The 23503-nt window shown below is 39.8% G+C and overlaps 1 protein-coding gene across 4 annotated transcripts in view; it reads right to left on the bottom strand.

Annotated features, from left to right (window-relative positions):
* cerk (ceramide kinase) overlaps nucleotides 1–22085 on the bottom strand; it is a 63099-nt gene extending 41014 nt beyond the window's left edge. For 2 of the 4 annotated variants that reach the window (XM_034163083.1, XM_034163084.1), the window contains exon 1: nucleotides 21808–22084. In XM_034163083.1, the coding sequence (XP_034018974.1) occupies nucleotides 21808–21964 (157 nt within the window). In that variant the 5' untranslated portion in view covers nucleotides 21965–22084. Of the gene's footprint in view, nucleotides 1–21807 lie in introns of all 4 variants that reach the window. The other 2 variants (XM_034163086.1, XM_034163085.1) reach the window with 2 other exon arrangements.
* Nucleotides 22086–23503: the final 1418 nt, after the last annotated feature.

Below are 23503 nucleotides of genomic sequence, written 5' to 3'. Positions count from 1 at the left end.
TTTAAAATGTCACTACAGCACAAGAAAGACATGCAAAGCGTCAGCCATTATTCTTATAATATGACTCATGAGATGTTTAATCAAGTGCATGGACACCAAGTAACACATTTCGCAAAGAAAAAATAAATATTGGCAAATATCAAATGAATGAACAAATGAGTATGTTAGGGTTAAGAATTAAGGTTTGGGTTAATTCATCCTGTTGCTCCCCATGTGTTACTTTAGTTCATACAATTATTTAATCCCACTCATGCATTCATGCTATTAAAATATACTTGCATTCTTAGAAACATTCCTCAACTTTTGCAATGCAGTACTTCAGTGTTTGTGATGGCTTTCATTCAAACAAGAGACTGCTTTTAAGCCAAGGGTGCTTGATTTTTTTGGGGGGGGGGGGGAAATGTTTTAAACGTTTGTCATATTCAGTAAAAAGCCTGTCAATACTGTCAGTATTTTCTGTCTGCAGGCCCATTTCATTGCACCAGATGTTATACATAATGCAAGGTGAAGCCCAACAGTAGCAGCGAATGTCTTTATCACACAAAAACTGACACTATGCATTAAATCTGTAGTCTTTTCCACTACTAATCGCCACTACTGCATCGTCCCACCCTGTGTAGGACATTCAGACAGCATTAAAAAAAAAAAGTTGTTTATTTAAGTATGTTGTATTATGGTAAAAAATAAGTTTTACAATCTGTGCAGTGGTCCTTTGAATGCAAACTGCTGTAGACCTCAAACTATAATTCAGGAAGTTGAACCAAACTCAGTTCTTTTCAGGAAAAAAAATATCAACAACCATGTAGTCGAGTGTGCTTTTTGAAGCAGCGATGTTGTTGATTATGCCGACAGATATGCTCTTAGAGTGCAAAAGCTTGTCGCTGCTCCTGTCAGATGCACGCTTTATGTCTCCACTTTACCTGCAATTTGACTACTCTGTGTCGTGTTTGAAAACGCGACATGAAACTTTGGCCTAAAAGCCATGTCTGCAATTTTACAAGATCTCAGAAGGCCTTTTTTTTTTTTTTTGTTAAGCTGCCTTCACAGCTCAAACCTGTGTAACCACTGACACACCGTCAGTAAAGATGTGCACAAAGATTACAACACACCTTAGAAGGAAGCTGTCTGCATCTCAACCACTGAGGTGAGTGAGTGAGATCCTTTTAGAAGCAGCAGATGTGGCCTGGATTGTGTTCTTCTGGATTGAGTCTTCAGTATGTTTCACAACTGGCCTCTCTAGTTGGATTCATGGAACGGGGACATTCGCAGATTCACTAAATTAGGGAATAACCAGTGGTGGGCACAGATAACCAAAAAATTAACTTCGATAACAGATAATCAGATAACTGAAAAGTTTTAATGTTGAATAATGCACTAATTCTGAGGTTTTGTAACAAACAGACAGATCGCAAAGGATTCTCTGTAAACGTGCCTCTGCTAAACACTGGCTGAGTCTCTCTTTTTGGAGCGAGGCGGAGGGGAAGGCGAAGGGCTACAAATCCCTCCATTTGGAGGGGTAGGAGGAACTTACTGCTGTCTCTGAAAAAACAAACATGGTGCCGAAAGAGCCGCATAAATGAAGCGGATTTCATTACAAATTGCGCTTTTTAGAAAGTTATAACTTGCCAAAAAACTTTACAGGCAGTTGTCTATGACAGCAGCGTGTATGCTGCTGGATGCATGTTGCGTATGTTATCATAACGTCGCTCGTGCGCTGCGTTATAATGCACATACACATGAACGCTACGATAAGACACTTTTATATCTCACAACGGAGAAAATCATGATAAAGTGTAAGCACGTTAATTTGTATGTTCATAAATCTTTTGATAATATCAATCCCTGCTGTTGGATTTCAAGGTCTGTAACGTGTGTGTATTGTGTAAACAAACGGAGCCCTGAACACACTCATCTAATAAGCTTTCAGGCAGAAAATGAAAAGTTTCATCAATGGGAATAAGTTGGAAAATATATACACACACATGTATATGTGTAACACATAACCTGACGGCCTAATAGACTGATATTATTTGTCAAGGAAATTTCTACAGGAACTAAGGCTGGATGCAAAAAAATGGGAGAATTTGAAAAAGAAATAAGGTTGTAATTCCATTAAAAAAGTGAAACTTGTATAATGTGTACATTCATTGCACACAAAAAAAGCCATTTGCAAAGCCAAAAAGTTGATTTGACAATCATCTGACATAACCGGGGTCAAAATAAATAGAACACTGCTATCTACTGGTTCCCACATGCTTAGTGAACACTACTGACCAGTAGATGGCAGCAGAGGCCTTGAAAACAAAATTCCAGATACAGTAATCCCTGTCTGCTACATTTAAAATGCGTGGAATTTAACAAACGCAAATAAAACCAACATCTATAAACGCAGAGAATATATTTAAGAGAGTTTTAGGCACTAGAGTTTAATGCTGTTGTCCGTGGAGCCTGAACAGAGTGTCTGAAATCCATTTGTCCTGTCGTGATGTACTGAGATTACATCATCCTACCCAAAATGCATTGCGGGTCACAGGATGTGCTCACAAAACCTTAAAAATTAGCACATTACTTTAAAACTAAAACATATATCTGATATTTTCACTTAATAAAACTTCAGACATGACAGTAATTTTAAATAACTTGTCCAAAATTTGTTTGGTTAAAATTTGGACCATAAGTTAAAAATGTATGCCTCTGGATGACTGGTATGGTGTTAAAGGAAATGTTTTTTTTTTCTTTTGGGGCTGTTTCTCCTTTGTCTGCAGAGGACTGAGATGCTTTTTATACAAGTGGCTCTCTTCTGTTTGCAAAGGTTATAACTGTGCGTCTGTTACAAAACTTTTAACAGGTGAGTGCTAAACTAATTTTAAAAATGCTTGTCGCTGTTCAGCTTTGTTTATTTTGTTTATCGGACAAAGATTAATCGGAAGATAATAAAGTAAGTTAAAGTTATCTAAAAAGATAATCCGATAAAGAAAACATTATCTTCGATAATTATCTGTTATCGAATTATCGGAAGTGTGCCCACCACTGGGAATAACCCTGTTGTGTCTGATGATTTGCGAACGTTAATGCTGGATTTTCCGGTCGCAAATTGAGTTTTACGGTAAAAATGGTTTATTTGCGACCATAGTCCAGTATTAGCGTCCGCAAATCAACAGGCACAAGGGGGTTATTCCCATTCTAATTCAATTCCATCATTTGCACGGTTTATTTTTCTGTGAATAATTCAACCTGGACGAGATGCATCTCTGCTTGACCGCTTTCTGAATCGTTGCGAAAGGGTGTGGTCGGCTCGCCAAAGCTTACCGTAGCAACGGCATCTTCATACCAAACTGGAAATTCTGTGAGCAGACCCACAGATTTCTCCATCTCGTCAGCTGCATTTGAGTAATTCTGTATCAGAATCCACATCAATACTTTGTCGTCACTCCGCCAGTTTCTCTCGCTCTCAGCTGACAGCGATCCAACATTTTGCCACCGTCAACCTGATATTTTATGGTCCGAAATCTCACACGATGAACCAATCAGATTTGCAGAACAAATGTAATTGTAATTACAATGTTGCTTTGCCCCCGCAGGATCATCAGTTGTGCTCCAGGTGATGGAGCTGTGATGTGTCCTTAAGCTTCCTGGGAGGGACTAAGGACACTTCACAAATCTATCAAGGCAAACAAAGTTGATGCTACAGTTTCAGTGATTAAAGTAAAAACTACTGGACACTCAAGTTTAGAAGAATCATTATCACTTCAATATGGCAATGATGAGCCATGTTTCCAACAGAAAACCAAAAACACAGTTGATGCAAGCTACAGATGATGCCACCCATTTATAATTTCTTCAGTACAGCTTGTTAATACTTATACACGCCAAGTTGATGAGACAGTGTTCAGTATAAATAGTGGTTCACCCAAACCCAGAAGTCTACTAATTTCCAGAAAACTTACATTACTGGTCTGTACATTTAAAAAGGACCAAATAAAAAAAATGTGGCATACAGAGGGTGGGAGGTGTTGTCCAGAATGGTGAGCAGTTTCCTCAACATCCTCCTCTCAGACACCTTCACCACAGACTCCAACTAAACCCCCAGGACAGAGCCAACTCTCCTGATGAGCTTTTTGAGTCTGTTCATGTCAGACTAACTGACGTACAGTACGAGGTCTATTAGAAAAGTATCCGACCTTATTATTTTTTTCAAAAACCATATGGATTTGAATCACGTGTGATTGTGTCAGACAAGCTTGAACCCTCCTGCGCATGCGTGAGTTTTTCCATGCCTGTCGGTTGCGTCATTCGCCTGTGAGCAGGCTTTGAGTGACGAGTGGTCCACCCCCTCGGCGGATTTTCATTGTCAGGAAATGGCGGAATGATTTGGGCTTTTTTTTCCCATCAGAATTTTTTCAGAAACTGTTAAGAGACTGGCAACTGGAAACCATTCGAAAAATTTATCTGGCTTTCGGTGAAAATTTTACGGGCTTCACAGAGAATTTGGACTGTTACTACAGCTTTAAGGACAGCATTAAGGACGCTCGGCATGCCGCGCTCCGTGCCGCCATCGAGAGCCACAAACCACCGGATCATTTCTAAACGGATGGCTCTGTGGATCCGAGACCATCGTGTGCACTTTCTCTGGTTATCACAAGAGCTGGACGTCGCAGTGGTGCCGCATGGCGCAAAGCAACGCCGTGATGAAGCCTCACGGGACATGTTCTGGCATGTCCAGGCACATCCACAATTTCTCGGATAATCACTCGATGGAAAAACCACCGACAGCTGTCTGAACGCCATCTCAAAGCCGTCCTGTGAGACCAAAACAGAGGTGTTCCTTTGTCACGCTCCATCAGCAAATCGGTCGTGATGCGCGAAGCCTCCGCTCGGCTTTCCATGACAAAATCTCTTGTTAAAAGTGAAATCTGCCGGAAAATGGCTGATGTCCAGCTCTTGTGATAACCAGAGAAAGTGCACATGACGGTCCCAGCTCCACAGAGCCATCCGTTTAGAAATGATCCAGTGGTTTGTGGCTCTCGATGGCGGCACGGAACACGGAGCGCCGAGCGTCCTTAAAGCTGTCCTTAAAGCTGTCGTAACAGTCCTTATTCTCTGTGAAGCCCGTAAAATTTTCACCGAAAGCCAGATAAATTTTTCGAATAGTTTCCAGCTGCCAGTCTCTAACAGTTTCTGAAAAAATTCTGATGGAAAAAAAGCCCAAATCATTCCGCCATTTCCTGACAATGAAAATCCGCCGAGGGGGTGGACCACTCCTCACTCAAAGCCTGCTCACAGGTGAATGATGCAACCGACAGGCGTGGAAAAACTCACGCATGCGCACGAGGGTTCAAGCTTGTCTGATGCAATCACACGTGATTCAAATCCACATGGTTTTTGAAAAAAATAATAAGTTCGGATACTTTTCTAATAGACCTCGTATGTGTGTGTGTGTGTGTGTGTGTGATGAAATGACACAACTATACTCTGGCAATGTTTTTCAAAGATATCTGCAACCATTCGATGTCAGTCTTATTGGTCTTCCTGCTACCATTCCTCCTATATCTTCAAATGACTATCACACTCTTAGAATGCAGTATTATGTGTTGCAGGGCATGTACTGCCCTTCTAAACCCTTTCATTGTCTTTAATTATATGATTCCTGACCAGCTTTGCACGTGTAAAAACAATTATAGACATAATCCCAAATATAGGTGCTAAATAATGCCACACATTTTAATGGTATCAAAGAGAGAAACCAAATGATCCGCACAGCAAAACATTACATTTATTTTTTGTTAAATAAAATTTTCTGTATTGGAGCGCTGTGGCTGTGCAGAGCATTTGGATTCTCTCTTTGATATATTTTTTGGTCCTGAACGCCTTTTTTTGTGTTTTGGATGTGCGTTTGGATTGCATCACACATTTTAATGGTCCCAAACAACAGCAACGCTATTTGGAATTAATCCCAGAGTGTTGTAGTAATAAATGGGCAATTTTATTTATTTGTTTGTTTGCCTGCACCACCTGTAAATATCCTTTCAGCTGAGGCTGGCTGAATATAAAAATGGTACCTTAAACAGCATATATGTACCTTTATGGTAATTAAAAAGGAACCTGCTTCTAGTATGACACATCTATGAATAAATAGCTCATACTGGTTATAAGATTCTGTTCACCCTGTTTCACAAAAACAAACTGGCATCTCACCCAACAGGATTCCGCTTACAATTACGCAAGCAAGATAGTTCATGCAAGAAGCGTTGAAGTGACCCAGCCTACATGATGTCAGACTGGTGTGGTACAGATTATTTTACAAGCATTTGATCTGAGCTTAATATAAACACTGTTTCCGTGTGCATATATGAGCCTTTGTGTGTATTGCTGACAGAACAGAGCCTTGCCTCAACCTAGTTTTAGTCCTCTGACAACAAGCTGTCATCAAATTCATATTCTGCTGTTGTTCTCTGCACCCCTCCCTCCACAGAGAGGATCAGTGTTTAATCCTTTTATTGTACGTCTGCTTGGCACTGACAACCTTTCAGAGGACAAGCCAGCACAAGCTTAAGCAAATGCTTGTGTTTTTAGGGACACACACACTATTTATTTATTTATTTATCCAAATATCACTAGTGTTTTATGTTATTGGCACATTAAAATTAGAAGAAATTTGGGTGCATAAGAAAACATATGATTTGTTTGAAGACTTCAGACTAGGGATGGGACGATCCGATCCTGGATCGGTATCGGGTTCCGATACAGATGTAATTCACGTATCGGAAAATACCAATCAAACCCACAGCATTTTCCGATACCGGCGAAGAACCACTGTGAATCCTCTCAACTGCTGTTGTTTGCTCTCTGCTTGTTTACTGCCGGGCGGGAGGAGAGGGAGATTTCTGAAGCCAGGCTGTTTGAGAGAGCTCTCATCCGCGGCAAATTTCTGCCCAGCTCTCAGCTTCAAATTGCCTGTTCATCGAGCATGGATTTTCTGAAAAATTAACTGAATTGTTGCTGAAAATGTGTGCTAAAAAGTTAGCCATGTTACTGTGGCGAGGCTGTAAAATGCCAGCTCAACATGCAGCCAAAGAGGAGCGGCCGAACAGAGATTCTGTCTGCTGAAACGGAAAAAGTCTCCATTAAAATCTGCATTGATGATATTTATTTTATAGTTGAAAGGCTTTGTGTTTACCAAAAGTTTGAAGTTTGTGCAGCACTTAAACAGCGAGAGAGGAAGAAAGAGAGAGACGGAGGGAGAGACAAAGCAAGTGAGAGACAGGCAGGGAGAGAGTGACTGCTGTCTTTTCCCTTTAAGTCTATAAAAATAAGGCTATAAATGTCTATAAAAAATAAAAGTACTTAATTCTTTCACCAAAACATCAAATCTAGGCTTTCATCTTAGATGCACCTTCTGGCAAACTGTAGCTCAACTTTCAGGTCTCCTTCTGAAAAAAATACTCATATAAATTCAACAACAACAATAATAATAACATTAAAGCAAACAGAGCTCTGGCACTGGATCGGAAAAGTATCAGTATCGGCAGATATCCAAATTCAGGTATCGGGATCGGATCGGAAGTGAAAAATTGTGGATCGTGCATCCTTACTTCAGACTGATAGAACTCATGTTTGTGGGGAGAAAAAGCTGCACAAATGGGGTGACTGAACAGACAGGTGTGAAAATCACAATACACCCCACAATAATGAGCTACTGTCCTAGAAAAGATCCACCAGCATACGAGGTCTATTAGAAAAGTATCCGACCTTATTATTTTTCCAAAAACCATATGGATTTGAATCACGTGTGATTGCGTCAGACAAGCTTGAACCCTCGTGCGCATGCGTGAGTTTTTCCACGCCTGTCGGTTGCGTCATTCGCCTGTGAGCAGGCTTTGAGTGAGGAGTGGTCCAGCCCTCTTGTCGGATTTTCATTGCCAGGAAATGGCGGAATGATTTGGGCTTTTTTTCCATCAGAATTTTTTCAGAAACTGTTAGAGACTGGCAGCTGGAAACCATTAGAAACATTTATCTGGCTTTCGGTGAAAATGTTACAGGCTTGGTAGAGAATAAGGAGTGTTACTGTCGCTTTAAGGACGGCCCCCAGAGGCTGCGGGGCGCGCCGCGCTCCGAAGCCGCCATCGACAGGCTGAACGACCACTTCACTTCTAAACGGATGGCTGTCTGGATCCGTGACCATCGTGTGTCATTTCTCTGGTTATCACAAAAGCTGGACATCAACCATTTTCCGGCAGATTTCACTATTAACAAGAGATTTTGTCACGGAAAGCGAGCGGAGGCTTCGCGCGTCATGATGGATTCGTGGAATTCCTCCGCACGTCTGTCTCAATGTGCCGAAAAAGTGCTGATGTCCACGTCTTTTCACAATTCCTGTGCTAGTCAGACGACGTCCCGGATAAAACACAGCATCCAGTTTGGAAATGAACGGCACATTCCACTGTTACAGGAGTTTTTGTCATGGAAAGAGGAGCGGAGGCTTTGTGCGTCGCGGCGGTGCCGCATGGCGCAAAGCAACGCCGTGATGAAGCCTCATGGGACATGTTCTGGCATGTCCAGGCACATCCACAATTTCTCGGATAATCACTCGATGGAAAAACTACTGACAGCTGTCTGAACGCCATCTCAAAGCCGTCCTGTGAGACCAAAACGGAGGTGGTTTTGTCTCGCTCCAGTAGCGAATCCATCGTGACGCGCAAAGCCTCCGCTCGGCTTTCCATGACAAAATCTCTTGTTAATAGAATTTTTTCAGAAACTGTTAGAGACTGGCAGCTGGAAACCATTCGAAAAATTTATCTGGCTTTCGGTGAAAATTTTACGGGCTTCACAGAGAATAAGGACTGTTACGACAGCTTTAAGGACAGCTTTAAGGATGGCTTTAAGGACGCTCGGCGCGCCGTGTTCCGTGCCGCCATTGAGAGCCACAAACCACTGGATCATTTCTAAATGGATGGCTCTGTGGAGCTGGGACCATCGTGTGCACTTTCTCTGGTTATCACAAGAGCTGGACATCAGCCATTTTCCGGCAGATTTCACTTTTAACAAGAGATTTTGTCATGGAAAGCCGAGCGGAGGCTTCGCGCATCACGACCGATTTGCTGATGGAGCAAGACAAAGGAACACCTCCGTTTTGGTCTCACAGGACGGCTTTGAGATGGCGTTCAGACAGCTGTCGGTGGTTTTTCCATCGAGTGATTATCCGAGAAATTGTGGATGTGCCTGGACATGCCAGAACATGTCCCGTGAGGCTTCATCACGGCGTTGCTTTGCGCCATGCGGCACCACTGCAACGTCCAGCTCTTGTGATAACCAGAGAAAGTGCACACGACGGTCTCGGATCCACAGAGCCATCCGTTTAGAAATGATCCGGTGGTTTGTGGCTCTCGATGGCGGCACGGAGCGCGGCATGCCGAGTGTCCTTAAAGCCGTCCTTAAAGCTGTAGTAACAGTCCAAATTCTCTGTAAAGCCCGTAAAATTTTCACCGAAAGCCAGATAAATTTTTCGAATGGTTTCCAGCTGCCAGTCTCTAACAGTTTCTGAAAAAATTCTGATGGAAAAAAAGCCCAAATCATTCCGCCATTTCCTGACAATGAAAATCCGCCGAGGGGGTGGACCACTCCTCACTCAAAGCCTGCTCACAGGCGAATGATGCAACCAACAGGCGTGGAAAAACTCACGCATGTGTACGAGGGTTCAAACTTGTCTGACACAATCACACGTGATTCAAATCCATATGGTTTTTGAAAAAAATAATAAGGTCGGATACTTTTCTAACAGACCTCGTATTATGGCCCGTCATCGTTCACAGAAGTCCTATTCTTTACTCCTATCGATCCAAGCTGCAGGTAAATAAATGCAATCAAAGCAATGCAAAAGTGTGCACCACTGCCAGTAATGCCGTATGAATGTGCAAAATTTATCCAATCTAACGGCTGCCGCTTTCTGGCAGTATTTATGTGTCTGTATCTGTAACTCCCACCGCTGCTGTCTCTCTGTGTGCAGACAGGGCTGTGCACTGAGCACTAGCTTTAGATTGCAAAGCACAGATCTGCATGGGTACACATGGTGGTGAGCTGTCAAACAAGACATGCGGATTTCTCCCAGGCACAGTGGTTTGTTAAGACAACTCTCAAGCAAACAGATGGGCTGGAAAAAGGACAGCCAAGGTGGAAGACACAGCAGAACTGTTAATACATGAGAGAACTCTGGTAGAACGTGTTACCTACCGTGAAATATTGACATTAAATGTTGGGCAATGAAAGCCAATACAAAAAAAGCAAACTTTTCTGTTATTTATTTATGCTTTTGTAAAAACCTTCTTCCTGACCTCCCTTTCATGTGCTCTTTTGTATTTCTTATTTTGTTACCGCCAACATGGATGTTACTTTTTTACGTCCGCCAAGGATGTAATAAAATCATCGGCGTTTATTTATTTATTTGTCTGTCTGTCCGTCTGTTAGCAGGATTACATTAAACTACTGCACGGATTTTGATGAATTTTTCACTACAGATATATATATTAGGCCATGGAAGACTCCATTAAATTTTGGAGGTGATCTGGATCCAGATTCTGGATCAAGTTTCACTTCATAGAGGCTTTGAAGGATTACTGTTAGCAGGATTACGTCAAACCTACTGCACGGATTTTGAAGAAATTTTTACCACAAATAAATATTAGGCCATGGAAGACTCCATTAAATTTTGGAGGTGATCTGGATTCAGATTCTAGATCAAGATTTCCCTTTATATAGTCTTTGAAGGATGTCTTCAAAACTACTTCATGGATTCTCACCAAATTCATACCAAAGATGGATATTAGGGCATGGAAGACTCCACTGAATTTTGAAAGTGATCTGGATCTGGACTGGCGTACGTCAGAAATCTCTGATTGCTCTTTTTTAGCTTCATAATTTTATTCTTACAGTGGTAAGAACTGCTGGCTCACAGCAATAAGGTTCGAGTCTACCTGGGATCTTTCTGTGTGCAGTTCGCATGTTCTCCCTGTTTATGTGTGGATTTTCAATTTCAACTTATTTTCATTTTTATAGTGCCAAATCACAACAAAGTTGCCTATAAACAGTGGCGTGTTCCAAACCCAGTAAATTCTCAAATCTGTGACACTGCTAATTAGTGGCTGAGATGTGTGGCATTTTGGTCCTGCGTGCCATCTGTTACATGACTTTTCATATTTTTGTTGATCCTCGTCATCCTGCTACTGACATCACTGTTATTATTTGTAATATTATATATTATTAAATATAAACACTTGAGGTTAAGTACTTTCTTCATTTTTTTTAGCTCTTTTTTTTAACCATTGCTGTATGAGTAACTTAATCACAAGTCAGCTTTGTTTTGCTTCTCAAATCATTTTTATGTATCAGATGTTACTACTGGGGAAATTGTGTGATGTTGATACTGTAGTTTAGCCTAGGATTGTTCTGATTTCCAACACTATCCCTGACTCTAACACGCCAGATCAGGACCAAGCTCTGCCATATGGAAAAGAAATATCTAAAAACCCCCCGGCCAAGGGAGACATCTAAGCTTAGACGGTCTGGAGAAATATAGTACTCACTAAGCATAGTGATTTTGGGGAACAGGAGATGCTCTCAGAAGCATATGTCATGATTTATTCAAGATTTCCTTCCAAGACGAGTGTGTGCATTGCATCAAAGAAGTGAGTCAGGCATTATATGGACAAAGGATTTACTCTGAGCTCAGTGGCCATGCCATCTCAGTGATTTGATTCTATTTGTGTGTGTGAGTTTGAGTGTACACATAATAGCCCTGGCTTGGATATTTTGTCATGTTGCTTGTCATGTTTGCATGCTGCTCTGATAAATATTTTCTGCATTTATGACACTTCTGTATGAGTGTAACCTTTACGTAGAACAATACGCTGAGCAAAACATTTAAAAATTCAAGCTGCAGATTGCAGCAGAATGTGAAATGGATTTTTGAAGAATTGGGATAACCAAATCTGAAGCATGTGCTACTCTGCCAGAAACCTGTGGATTTTTTTTTTCTTTGAGCAAGGTAATAACTCGAGCAAAAGTGTTTTTAAAAGCATCTTTGGATTTTGCTCACAAGTTGGGGCAACTTGAACATGAGCTTGACGGACAGATTATGACGACATCAGCAAAAATATGTCTTATTTTTCATGGTCAACCGACTAATCGGGCCAATTAATGCCATTTCCCTTCATAATCGACATAAGGTATTTAAAATGCTCACAAGGCCAATTAAACCAAAAAAATAAATAAACAAAAATGCATGGAGACTCTTGGGAATGGAATGAACAACATGCAAAGACTGCCAGTTATTACTGTTAAAGCACTGTGTGTAGCTTAGCTGTATATTTTTCTTGGCTCCAGCATGAGAATGTTTCAGTCAGAGCGAGAGAAAAGTGATGAGATGCAGAAATGCGGTGGTCAGAGAATGTGATGGTCTCCACTTCAACAAAACAGTTAATCAGACAAACAAAATGTTATTTTGTGATAGTTTCACAGTAGTTAAGATGGAAAACAACATGGCAGCAAAAGTTTTATTCTCCCCTTATTGTGGGTGGCTGTGCCAGTTGAGTGAAAGTGCACTGGCAGAGCCTGACTGATACTGATGCCAATATTGAGAAGTAAAAGGAAAACCGCCTTTAAAAAAAAAAATCATATTAAATAAAACGTCTCACTGGAACAATTTCCCTTTAGTTTTTAATGCATTATATAAAATAATTCCAACAATTTTTAATATTTTCACTCGTTTCATTGCAAAAGAAACTAAACAAAAACCACCTAAAACCATCACAACTTTTTAGAAAATGTGCCACAACATCATAAGATACTAAGACACTGCAGCAGCTTATTATGAAAAATAGATGTTTGGAGATCCTCCATCTATCCCCTGCATCAAATTCCCCAATCCATGACATCAATGCCGCATAACTACATTACCAGAGAGCAACGGCAAGACTTAAACTCCTAGATTTCAAAGCTCAGTATCATTAATTTTGGCTGCTCTTAACAGCACATACAATGTTAATGTCTGTGTAATTACATTTGCTGCAGTCTTGCCAATGCAGTAAAGTTAGTTTTGAATTAATGATGCGCCAAGTTGAGTAAGCCTGTTTCATCCATTTAATCTAAACAATTTGCTATCGGTAAGACAGAAATATTACACGGTGTCAGATAGAACAGTGTTTACGTCATCCTGATAATGGATAATGGAGCGCACAGGTGTCCCCATTCCACGGATGGACATTCATCCATCCTGCCTGGAAAACAAAGATTTCAGCTGCCCTGCTCATTGGTTTTGGCATCACCCATTGAAAAACCCATATTGTTCTTTGAATCTAAAGATGGACATACTTATGAATCACTGGAAAAGATGGGTGCAGTTTATTAGACCTTGAAGACCAGATTGTCAAGATAACGAATTAAGGGAATGGCAATCTCTCATCTCCTACACAGGATTTTTGTTTTAAGTCTTCAACAGTATCTCAATGATTAACACAACTGAATGACACTAGAATGCTGCAGATACTCTTTAAAAAGTATTTATATTTTTATGTGTTCTTGACTGTTGTTTCATAATCCTCTGGATGTAAAAAGTTCAACTGTACGTGTCCTGCGCTCCCCCCCTCCACACACACACACACACACACACACACACACACACACACACACACACACACACACACACACACACACACACACACACACACACACACACACACACACACACACACACACACACACACACACACACACACACACTTTCTCTCTCTCACCCTCTTTTACGGTGTTAAAGTAAAACGAAATGGACCAGCCATATGGCCACTACAAACCTTTGGAACAAGAAATTTCATTGGAACTACAATAAATAGTCCATGGGCCAAGCAGGTTTTCGGTACCACTTAAGGGGGAAAAAAAACCCGACACTTAGAATCCAGCCTCAGTGTATCATGGCCTACACAAAAATGTTTGACAGCCATCCCAGGGTGGTAGCTGTAGCCAGGTAGGGATCAATGAAGAATTACACAGAGGTCAAACTTTAAAAATTCTCCAGTCATGTTGAAAACTATATCACATTACTTGTCTGATCATAACGATTCCAAAAAGGTATAGTTTGGACTATCTATGTCGGAATGTTCTGGAGTTATGGGGTCAAAAGAGCAAAAATGGTGAAAAAGGTCAGTTTCAGTTTGTACAGGGGTCAAATATTAAAGTTGCTCCAATTTCAGTAAAAAAGTATGCAAATTATTGTTTGGGCTAATAGTGTTCTAAAAAGGAATAGTTTGCACCATCTGTCATGCTTAGTTATCATGTTACAGGGTAACATATGTCACATGTCATAGAATTCAATGGATGTTGACCTTGTTTGACCTTTCTTTTGACGACAAAGCATTCAACACAGGCAACACTATTCCATTTATTGATCCTTTTATTTCAACCAATAATTTGCATCATTTTTTTTTTGCTGAAATTGGAGCAATTTTAACTTTTGACCCCTGTACAAATTGAAATTGACCTTTGTCACCATTTTTTGCTGTTTTTACTCCATAACTCCAGAACATCCCATCATAGATAGTCCAAACTATAACCTTTTGGAATTGTTATGATCAGACAAATATTGTGATATAGTTTTCAACATAATTGGAGCATTTTTAAAGTTTGACCTCTGTGTAATTCTTCATTGACCCCTACCTGGCTACAACTACCACCCTGGGATGGCTATCATACATTTTTGTGTAGGCCATGATACACTGAGGCTGGATTCTAAGTGTTGTTTTTTTCCCCTTAAGTGGTACCGATTAGGTCAAAATTGATGACTGGCTCATGGACTACAGGAAACTCAAATCTGTAGAACATAATAGATAAAGTGTGGTTGTATTTGGATGTATTATACCATTTTGTGCAGGGGAGGTGATGGTCTAGTGGTTAAGGTGTTGGGCTTGAGTCCAGAAGATCATGGGTTCAAACCCCCGCCTGACTGGAAAATCACTCAGGGCCCTTGGGCAAGGCCTTTAATCCCCTATTGCTCCCGGTGTGTAGTGAGCGCCTTGTATGGCAGCACCCTGACATCGGGGTGAATGTGAGGCATAATTTTAAAGAGCTTTGAGCGTCTGATGCAGATGGAAAAGCGCTATATAAATGCAGTCCATTTACCATTATAACATGTATTTCCAAATAAAAAGACAACATTTTGGAATCCCAGTGCCTGGTAAGTAGTAACATCTAAGCTACTTTACTCTACCCAACCCAAGATGAATATCAGAAAATTACCAGATGGATTATTTTAAGAACGTAATTCAAATCTGATAATCATCCATTATGCAGGATTAATTATTCTGCCTTTCTACAAGTACAGGAAATGTATATTTTTCTTTACTTATACTTGATTGTAAGTACAACAGCGAACATGATGATTTCTTTTTATATCTCACATTGCATTTGGTTATTATAAAATATAGATATTAGATGCTTTTCATAGTCATTTTTGAAAAAAAAAAAACAAAAAAACAACACACTTTGGGAAGTGTGGGCATCGACCTACTGCTGAGAAAAGCTACTAGATCATAAACGTGCTTATAATTCAGACAGCTTTGAAGGAAAGGTCAACACGGAGAGGAGGAGGAAGTACACAGAATGGGAAGTGTGGAATGTTTGCGTGGCTCATGTGTAGAGAACAGCAAGTACACCATATATAGCGTCTACACAAACAGGGGAATATTTATCTGGAAAGGCGCAAAGACTACCACGGAAAATTCCATTTAGGGACAACCACCTCATCTTTAAGTCGTCGATGATTAACAAGTTTGTTTTACCAACTGGTGACAACTAGACAAGGTCTAAATGATTAAAAATGAATTATCCACTGTACTCGTCAAAAGCTATGTTTTTCTTTCATAAGCACCTCTGTTTTCTTAGAAAAGAACTTTGCTCTAAGCCAGCTTTCCCTGAGCACCGATGTTTGATCTCAAACTTGGTGTTAATGACATTTGTCACAAGTCTCCTTATTTGAGCTACCTCCTGGGTAAACTGTCCTGTTCTTGTCACAACAACTGCTGAGAGACATTTGATGTACCCGAGATGAACATTGACTTGATAAATGGAAGTCTTTATGGCAGGTTATTATCGAGCACTTGATACCATTCTGAAGAAGGTCAATGGCTGAGTTTAAACTGAAGTACATAGCGCCAGCTGTAATCACTGCACATGATGTGGTACAGTAATTGCACAGTGGGAATCTCATCTGAATGAACAAACATTGGCCTCCAGAGGTTATAAGAACATCTGGGGTAACTTTAAGTTCTCAGAAGAAAAGGATATTTGGACGACTCCTTCTCAGACTAACATAATCCTGTTGTGTCTATGTGTGTATACCTACGAAACATAATTCAATACTTTTTCATTACACTGAATACCAACACTAGTTTCCAATTCCACCAATTTTTACCTGGAAAAAAAAAATACAATAACAAAATATAGATTAAAGGGGATTTTCTGAGTTTAAAAGATTCAAATATCTGCTAAATCCGCAATATGGATCAGAAGCGGATCAAAGTCAAACTTATTCACTGAGAGTGCCAGTTTGCTCCTCGTTGTCACAAATGAGTGAGTGAGGCACTTTTGCAAAATTTACATCAAAGCAGCTTTTCAATACTAAATTCAAATGTCCACAAAATCCACAATCCGGATCGAATCCAGATCAAACTTTGTCGGGCGATAGTGAGTGCCAGTCCTTATTATTATGTTACCTATACAAGATAAATGGCATAGGTAACAATTATTATGCAATTCAAACAATATACTTTATGTATTTTAAATAAATACTATCATTATTATTAATTTAGAGTAATTATATTTTATTAATACTAATTCAATTCAATTCAATTTTTTTTTTAATATAGCGCCAAATCACAACAAACAGTTGCCCCAAGGTGCTTTATATTGTAAGGCAAGGCCATACAATAATTATGTAAAACCCCAACGGTCAAAACGACCCCCTGTGAGCAAGCACTTGGCTACAGTGGGAAGGAAAAACTCCCTTTTAACAGGAAGAAACCTCCAGCAGAACCAGGCTCAGGGAGGGGCATAAAGCTGAGGATTATGCATTTCAAATAGGATTAATGAATATGCATCATGTAAGGTTTATTTGGTAGATTTGTATTAAAATTATCTAAAAAAAAGTAAATGGGAATTTGTCATGTAATAAAATTACATAAATCTTAAAAGTTAGGGTAAATATTTCTGTGAGTGTAGGTGTCTGGTCTTGAGAACCAGGGAGGCTAAAAAGCTTTTTTATCCCATGGGAACTCTCCCTACCCACCCAAGCAGCTCAAGAAAAAGGTATATATGATATAATAAGTAATAAGACATAAGAAGGATAAGACATCACAGGAGAAGATTGTAGTAAAGGTAATTAGTATGTAGACTAGTAGTGAAATCAAATATAGTTAGTAGCATAAGCTGTAGAAGCAGAAGCTGTGGGTGTGTGAGTGTACTGGTATCTATCTAAAGTAACTCTGTTAGCATACTATAGGAAAATAAAAAGTATAATCATTATGCTATCAAATGGAAACCAAAGAACTTAGGTACTATATGTTGATGTCTTTAGAGGAACACATAAACTGATGAATCATTAAAAATCTACACCATGTAAAACAGAATTGTAAATGGTGAAAATAAGCTACTTATGGTAGAAGAGCAAAATTAGCCGTGAATAAGCCAACCGTACCCAGCAAGCTAACACAATAAACAAAAACGGTAATTAGTGTATAAAATATAATCGCGTAGTTAAACCTACAGTAACAGTATTAACAAATACATATAAAATAAATGTGGGCAAAAGTATGAATTAATGTGGTTTATCAAACACAAAAGAACCAACTATTTTGTAAGCTACGATGAATGTTGCTAAGGCCGGCTAGATAAGCTAACCTTAGCTGTTAGGTATAACTAATTGTACCCCACTCCTCCAATATTTACTTAAATATAATAATATTAAAAAGGGTGGAACAAGAAAAAGTAAAGCGTGTAGAAATGTATATGGAGACATAAGTACATACATTTGCAGAAAAGAGAAAAACGGCGGCCGTGACACGATATATTCTGAAATGTCATCAAAACTGTGGTATAACTTCAGTGTTTTTTAAATTAATCACTTTCATGAATTAACCATCAAAGTCGTCATCAGTCGTCATTTTGACACACTTTCCCTTAATCATGTATCATCACACAAGTTCGAACATTTATACCAACTTCCCTACAAAATGTGCTTTGTGTTACGTTACAACCCACAGCGTATCACAATGACGCCATGACTTACAAAGTAAAACTCTTGTGTGGCTGCAGTTGCTTTTATGTTAAAATGCTTTTATTGTGAAGCACATTTAGTAAAAATTAACATTTAGCTAACAATTTTACTTTACTACTTGCATGAACATCATCTTTTGGAATTTTCCACAGCAGCTTTTGATTGTTCCTAGTTTGCCTATTTTAAAAATTTCAGACCCAGTAGACACCAGCTTTACCCCGGCAGCCTGCCAGGAAACCTTTTTTTCCATGACATATGGTACAACATAGTTCTGCCCTCCTGGAAAATCAGCTGAATGTTGGCCTGGACCCAGTTTCTTGACCATTCAGTTACTACTGTGCATCCACACTGAATTATTTATCTATATCTGGTGAATAATACTTGTTTACATAGGTGTCATACCAGCTGAGATTATCCATGAGGTAAGAGTTTGATATATCACATTACTGTTGTTCTGCTTGTAAGATAAAACAAAACTAAATTATTCCACAATTAGAAGGGGACTTGGTCGAGCTCTGTCATTCAACCCAACCCACTTTAACAAGTATATGTGTCCTTGGTTCAACTTAAATACAGCTGATATTAGACCCACTTAATTGTGCACCGCAGTCTTGTTTGAGGGCGGGTGTTAAAGGGGCAAAATATGATGCATATGATGTTGAGGTTTTGACTGTTTGAGATGTAAAATGTTTGTATGATTATGAATGTGCTTACAAGAATGCTTTCAGTTGATCTCCATAAAGCTTGTCTGTAACATGTTCTCCTTTTTTTGCAATCAGTAACAACACAAAAGACTTTTTTAAACAGTTCAAAAAATTTCTCAAGCATTTTCAACCAATTGCAAGAAAACCTGGCAGAAATGTCAACCTCATGATACTATGTGTGGGGAGAACATGCAAATTCCACACAGAAAGGCCACAGGTGGGAATCGATCCCATGACCTTCTTGCTGTGACAAAACAGCGCTAACCACTAAAGGCTGGTTTACACACAGACGGTTTTGTCGGCGAGTAGTACGTAGACCGAAGTTCGCGGTAGTTCCAGCTGTTTTCGCGGAGGAAAGGGGCGGAGCTCGCCGGCTCCGGTTGTCAGTCAAAATTAACATGACGGACCTTGATCACACGGAGCGAGTTGCTGTGGAAAGCTCCCAATACAGAGAGTATCATTATTATTATTTGCTCCAGGAGCTGTCTGGATGACGGCTGCTTTCAGCGGTCCTTCCGCCTCTGCAGGAGCCAGTTTGAGGATCAACTGTCCCGTTCATGCGTGCACATGTAAACAATTAAAAAAATAAAAAATAAACTCCGTTGCTTGTTGCAGCTCGCTCTTTCCCCCAAAAAACTCTGTCATAATTGTGTTTAGAAGCCAGTCACCATTTCCTTCATTATACAGCTGTGTAGCTAATAAGTAAAATAATCTCCAGGACGATTCGCGCGCACGTGGTGCTGCTGCTCGCTCCAAAAACTCTGTCATGATTGTAAAATAAAGGACAAAAGAGACACAAGTCCTGCTCACAGGCTGCTACCAGATAGAGGACATGTTCACATATTCAAACTCCAGACATCTCCAAGTCACTACATATTCGGTCCCTGATTGGTCATTGCGGCGCGACGAGAACTGCGGCACTACAGGAAGCGGCAGGGTGAAACGGCGATTATAAAGTATCACACGCCGTTGTTCGTCATCACGGGAGGTCTCCGGGAGCGCTCCCAGAATTATTCGACATGTTGAATAATTCCGGGAGCGATTCCCGGTAAAGCCGGAACTAAACCACGCCCCCTAGTGCCGGCGTTAACTACGGAGTGTGATTCTTAAGACGGCCAAAAACTCTTCCGGGACGCTTCCGGGAGCTCTTACCATCTGTGTGTAAACGGGGATTAAGTGTACCTGCGAGGCCCTTGCGTTCGCAGGGCGCAGGGCTTCTGTGTGTTCCGAGGATGAACAAAAAGTCTGTGGGGTATAGCGCCTTCTCCTACTGTGGTCCGGCTCTTTGGAACGATCTACCTGCTGTTATTCGGCAGTCTGACACGGTGGAGATTTTTAAATCAAGACTGAAGACCCACTTTTTTAGACTGTCTTATCATTAATTTTTAATCTGTTTGTGTTTGCTTTGTAATTTCTTTTTATTCTACTGTGTTTTATCTTTTCACTGTGCTTTTCTTGCTTTTAATTTTGATTTTAGATTCATTTGTGTTGTTGTGAATTATGTGAAGCGCCTTGGGCGACTTTGTCATGAGTTGGCGCTATATAAATTAATAAACTGAAATTAATAAATTGAACTGAAATTGAAGCCACCGTGCTGCTCACAAAAGACCTGTTTCTCTCAAACATTGTTCACAAATCTGTCTAAATGAGCACTTCTCCTTTGCCAGGCAATCCATCCCACCTCACAGGTGCTGATTAGAAAGCATGATTACTGCACAGGTGTGCCTCCGGCTGGCCACAATAATAGGTCACTCTAAAATGTTCAGTTCTATTACACAGCACAATGCCACAGATGTTGCAAGTTTTGAAGGAGAGTGCAATTGGTATGCTGACTGCAGGAATATCCACCAGAGCTGTTGCCTGTAAATTGAATGTTACATTAGCCCCTGTTATGTCTATGTGTGTATACCTCTGAAACATAATTCAATACTTTTTCATTACACTGAATACCAACACTATACCATAAGTCATCTCCAAAGGGGTTTCAGAGAATTTGGCCGTACATCCTACCAGCTTCACAAACATAAACCTGGCACCTGCAGGGATGTTGGTGACCAAGTGGTTAGTGCACTTGGTTTCAGTGTGGCTGGTACCCAGTTCAAATCCCATGCACCAGGAAAGGCCTCCAGTGTAAAACTTGTGCCACCTGCATGTTGGGACTTACTTTTTTACTGATGTCAAATTATGTTATGAAAGTGGGTAGGTGATGGTCTAGTGGTTGGTTAAGCATTGGGTTTGAGACCAGAGGATCCTTGGGTCAATTCCCAGCCTGACTGGAAAATCACTAAGAGCCCTTGGGCAATGTCCTTAATCCCCTAGTTGCTCCCGGTGTGTAGTGGGTGCCTTTATGGCATCAGCCTAACATCAGGGTAAATGCGAGGCATTTGATGTGTAAAGTGCTTTGAGCATCTGATGCAGATGGATAAGCGGTATATAAATGCAGTACATTTAAAGTGTATGTTTGGTTTTATGGCTTCTTCAATTTGTTGTCTTTAATTTAAATTTATTTCAATTCCTGGCATTTTCCCCTGATGATTTCCTTTTAGGTGTCTCTCACTTTGTTTTATTTTGTTACATTGCCATTTCTACCCCCAAAAACCACCCTTATGACATCACAAAGAGCTTTCAATAACACCCCTGCTGACTGGAGGAGGCACTCATACCGAGCGTCCTTTTTAGACGTAGCCTGAATGTCTTTAACTACATATTCGGGACACGGGAAGCACAGTGTTTTGCGTAGCTTCATAGCAAAGATTTCAAATGAATACTTTTCGTGTATTGTAAATGTACCTGATTGAGAGATGTTGGTGATGCGGGAGCTTCGTTTCCTGTTCTTCCTTATTTCCCTCCACGATAAAGCGGTGCGATTTAAAATGACTTCGACCTGTCTGCGCCTGTGAAAAAGCTCCGACGACAGTATTTCGGGTATTTTATCCATAATTTCCATCCTCAAACGCGACTTTGCCGACGTCAAATTATGTTTATGGTCTTCATTGTCAGTCTCTGCCACAGACTGTACGCTCGCGAGCTCCTGAAAATAGCTTTACGTCAAAGATCGCGTGTGTCAAGATGACTCACGCTACAGAAAACGCCAACACGTCCCAGACTGAAAAAAGGGTCGCCAAGCTCCGACAAACACTCCCACAAACGATCATAATAAATAAATAACACAACTGTGTCGTAAAATTTCAAATATTGTATATATATATATATATATATATATATATATAATTAACTTACGTTTGTCCAAATTAAATGAATAAATTGGCATTACATAAGTAATTAATTTGCATTTTACCAAGTGAAACACTGTTTAAGGTTGGGCCAGCAAATCTCAGTATAGTAAACTTATTAAATTTTCACATTACAATATAAATGTACAAGTATACACAACTGTAATGGTGTTTTTGACAATGTGTGACTTCATTGTGAAGTCATTCCTGTTGATGAATTAGGGGAGGTGATGGTTTAGTGGTATAAGTGTTGGGCTTATACCTCAGTTCAAACCCCAGCTGGATCAGACAATCAGTCACTACACTTGGCCAGGTTGTTAATCTTTGAGGTGGTCCCAGTATAGTATAGGCAGCACCCTGACATCTGGGTGAATACACAAACATTTTGCTGATCAGTATATGCATGAGGTCATCCATCTACGCTGCTTGGTTGTTGATATATACGAAAATGTGTTTTTTTGACCATGTGTTTCTTGAGCTTAATTTTTGACCAAAATACTCCAAGATGTAATAACATGTTCGTTATCACATTTTATCCATATAGGCTTCTTGGTTGTTGATATATATATATATATATATATATATATATATATATATATATATATATATATATATATATATATATATATATATATAAAAGCTGTTATTCGGAAAATGTTTTCCTTATCCTCGACCTTGAACCAAACTACTCCAAAATATAATCACCTCAAGATATCTACCCACGTAGCATGCCCACCAAGTCTGAAGGAAATTTGTTTAGCTGTTTTTCAGCTATCTTGTCCACACACACGTACACGTGTCAGTGAAAACAATACCATGCAATAGGTAATTAAGTGTACCTTGCTGATCTTGTTCTGATGTTGGTGCTTTCAGCTTTCTTTTTTTCCTTTATTTGCATCACATAAAAAACGTTTAAGCATAATGTATTACAACCAGTTCAGAATTCTGCATTTTTTCCCTTTGATTAATTGCTTTACTTGATTACTACTTTGCTTTGATTTGATTTATTTGAAAATTCAACATATACTTAGCAAAATGCAAATACACAACACAATCATCAGGAACATGTAAAATTTTGAAGATAATACAAAAAGCACAAGACTTTTTTCCACTGTGGTTCTCTTTACTCTATTGTATATTGCTATGTTTCTTGCTATATTTTTCGTAGAATAGACATTAACACACAATAGGAAAAAAGTTGACACTCACTGTGACGCCTTGTCAAGACGCCTAGCAGCAAAACTCACTTCTGA

The sequence above is a fragment of the Thalassophryne amazonica genome, chromosome 22 (assembly GCF_902500255.1).
Source record: "Thalassophryne amazonica chromosome 22, fThaAma1.1, whole genome shotgun sequence".
In the NCBI taxonomy this organism is placed as follows: domain Eukaryota; kingdom Metazoa; phylum Chordata; class Actinopteri; order Batrachoidiformes; family Batrachoididae; genus Thalassophryne; species Thalassophryne amazonica.
This window is presented reverse-complemented; position numbering and strand designations above follow the sequence as displayed.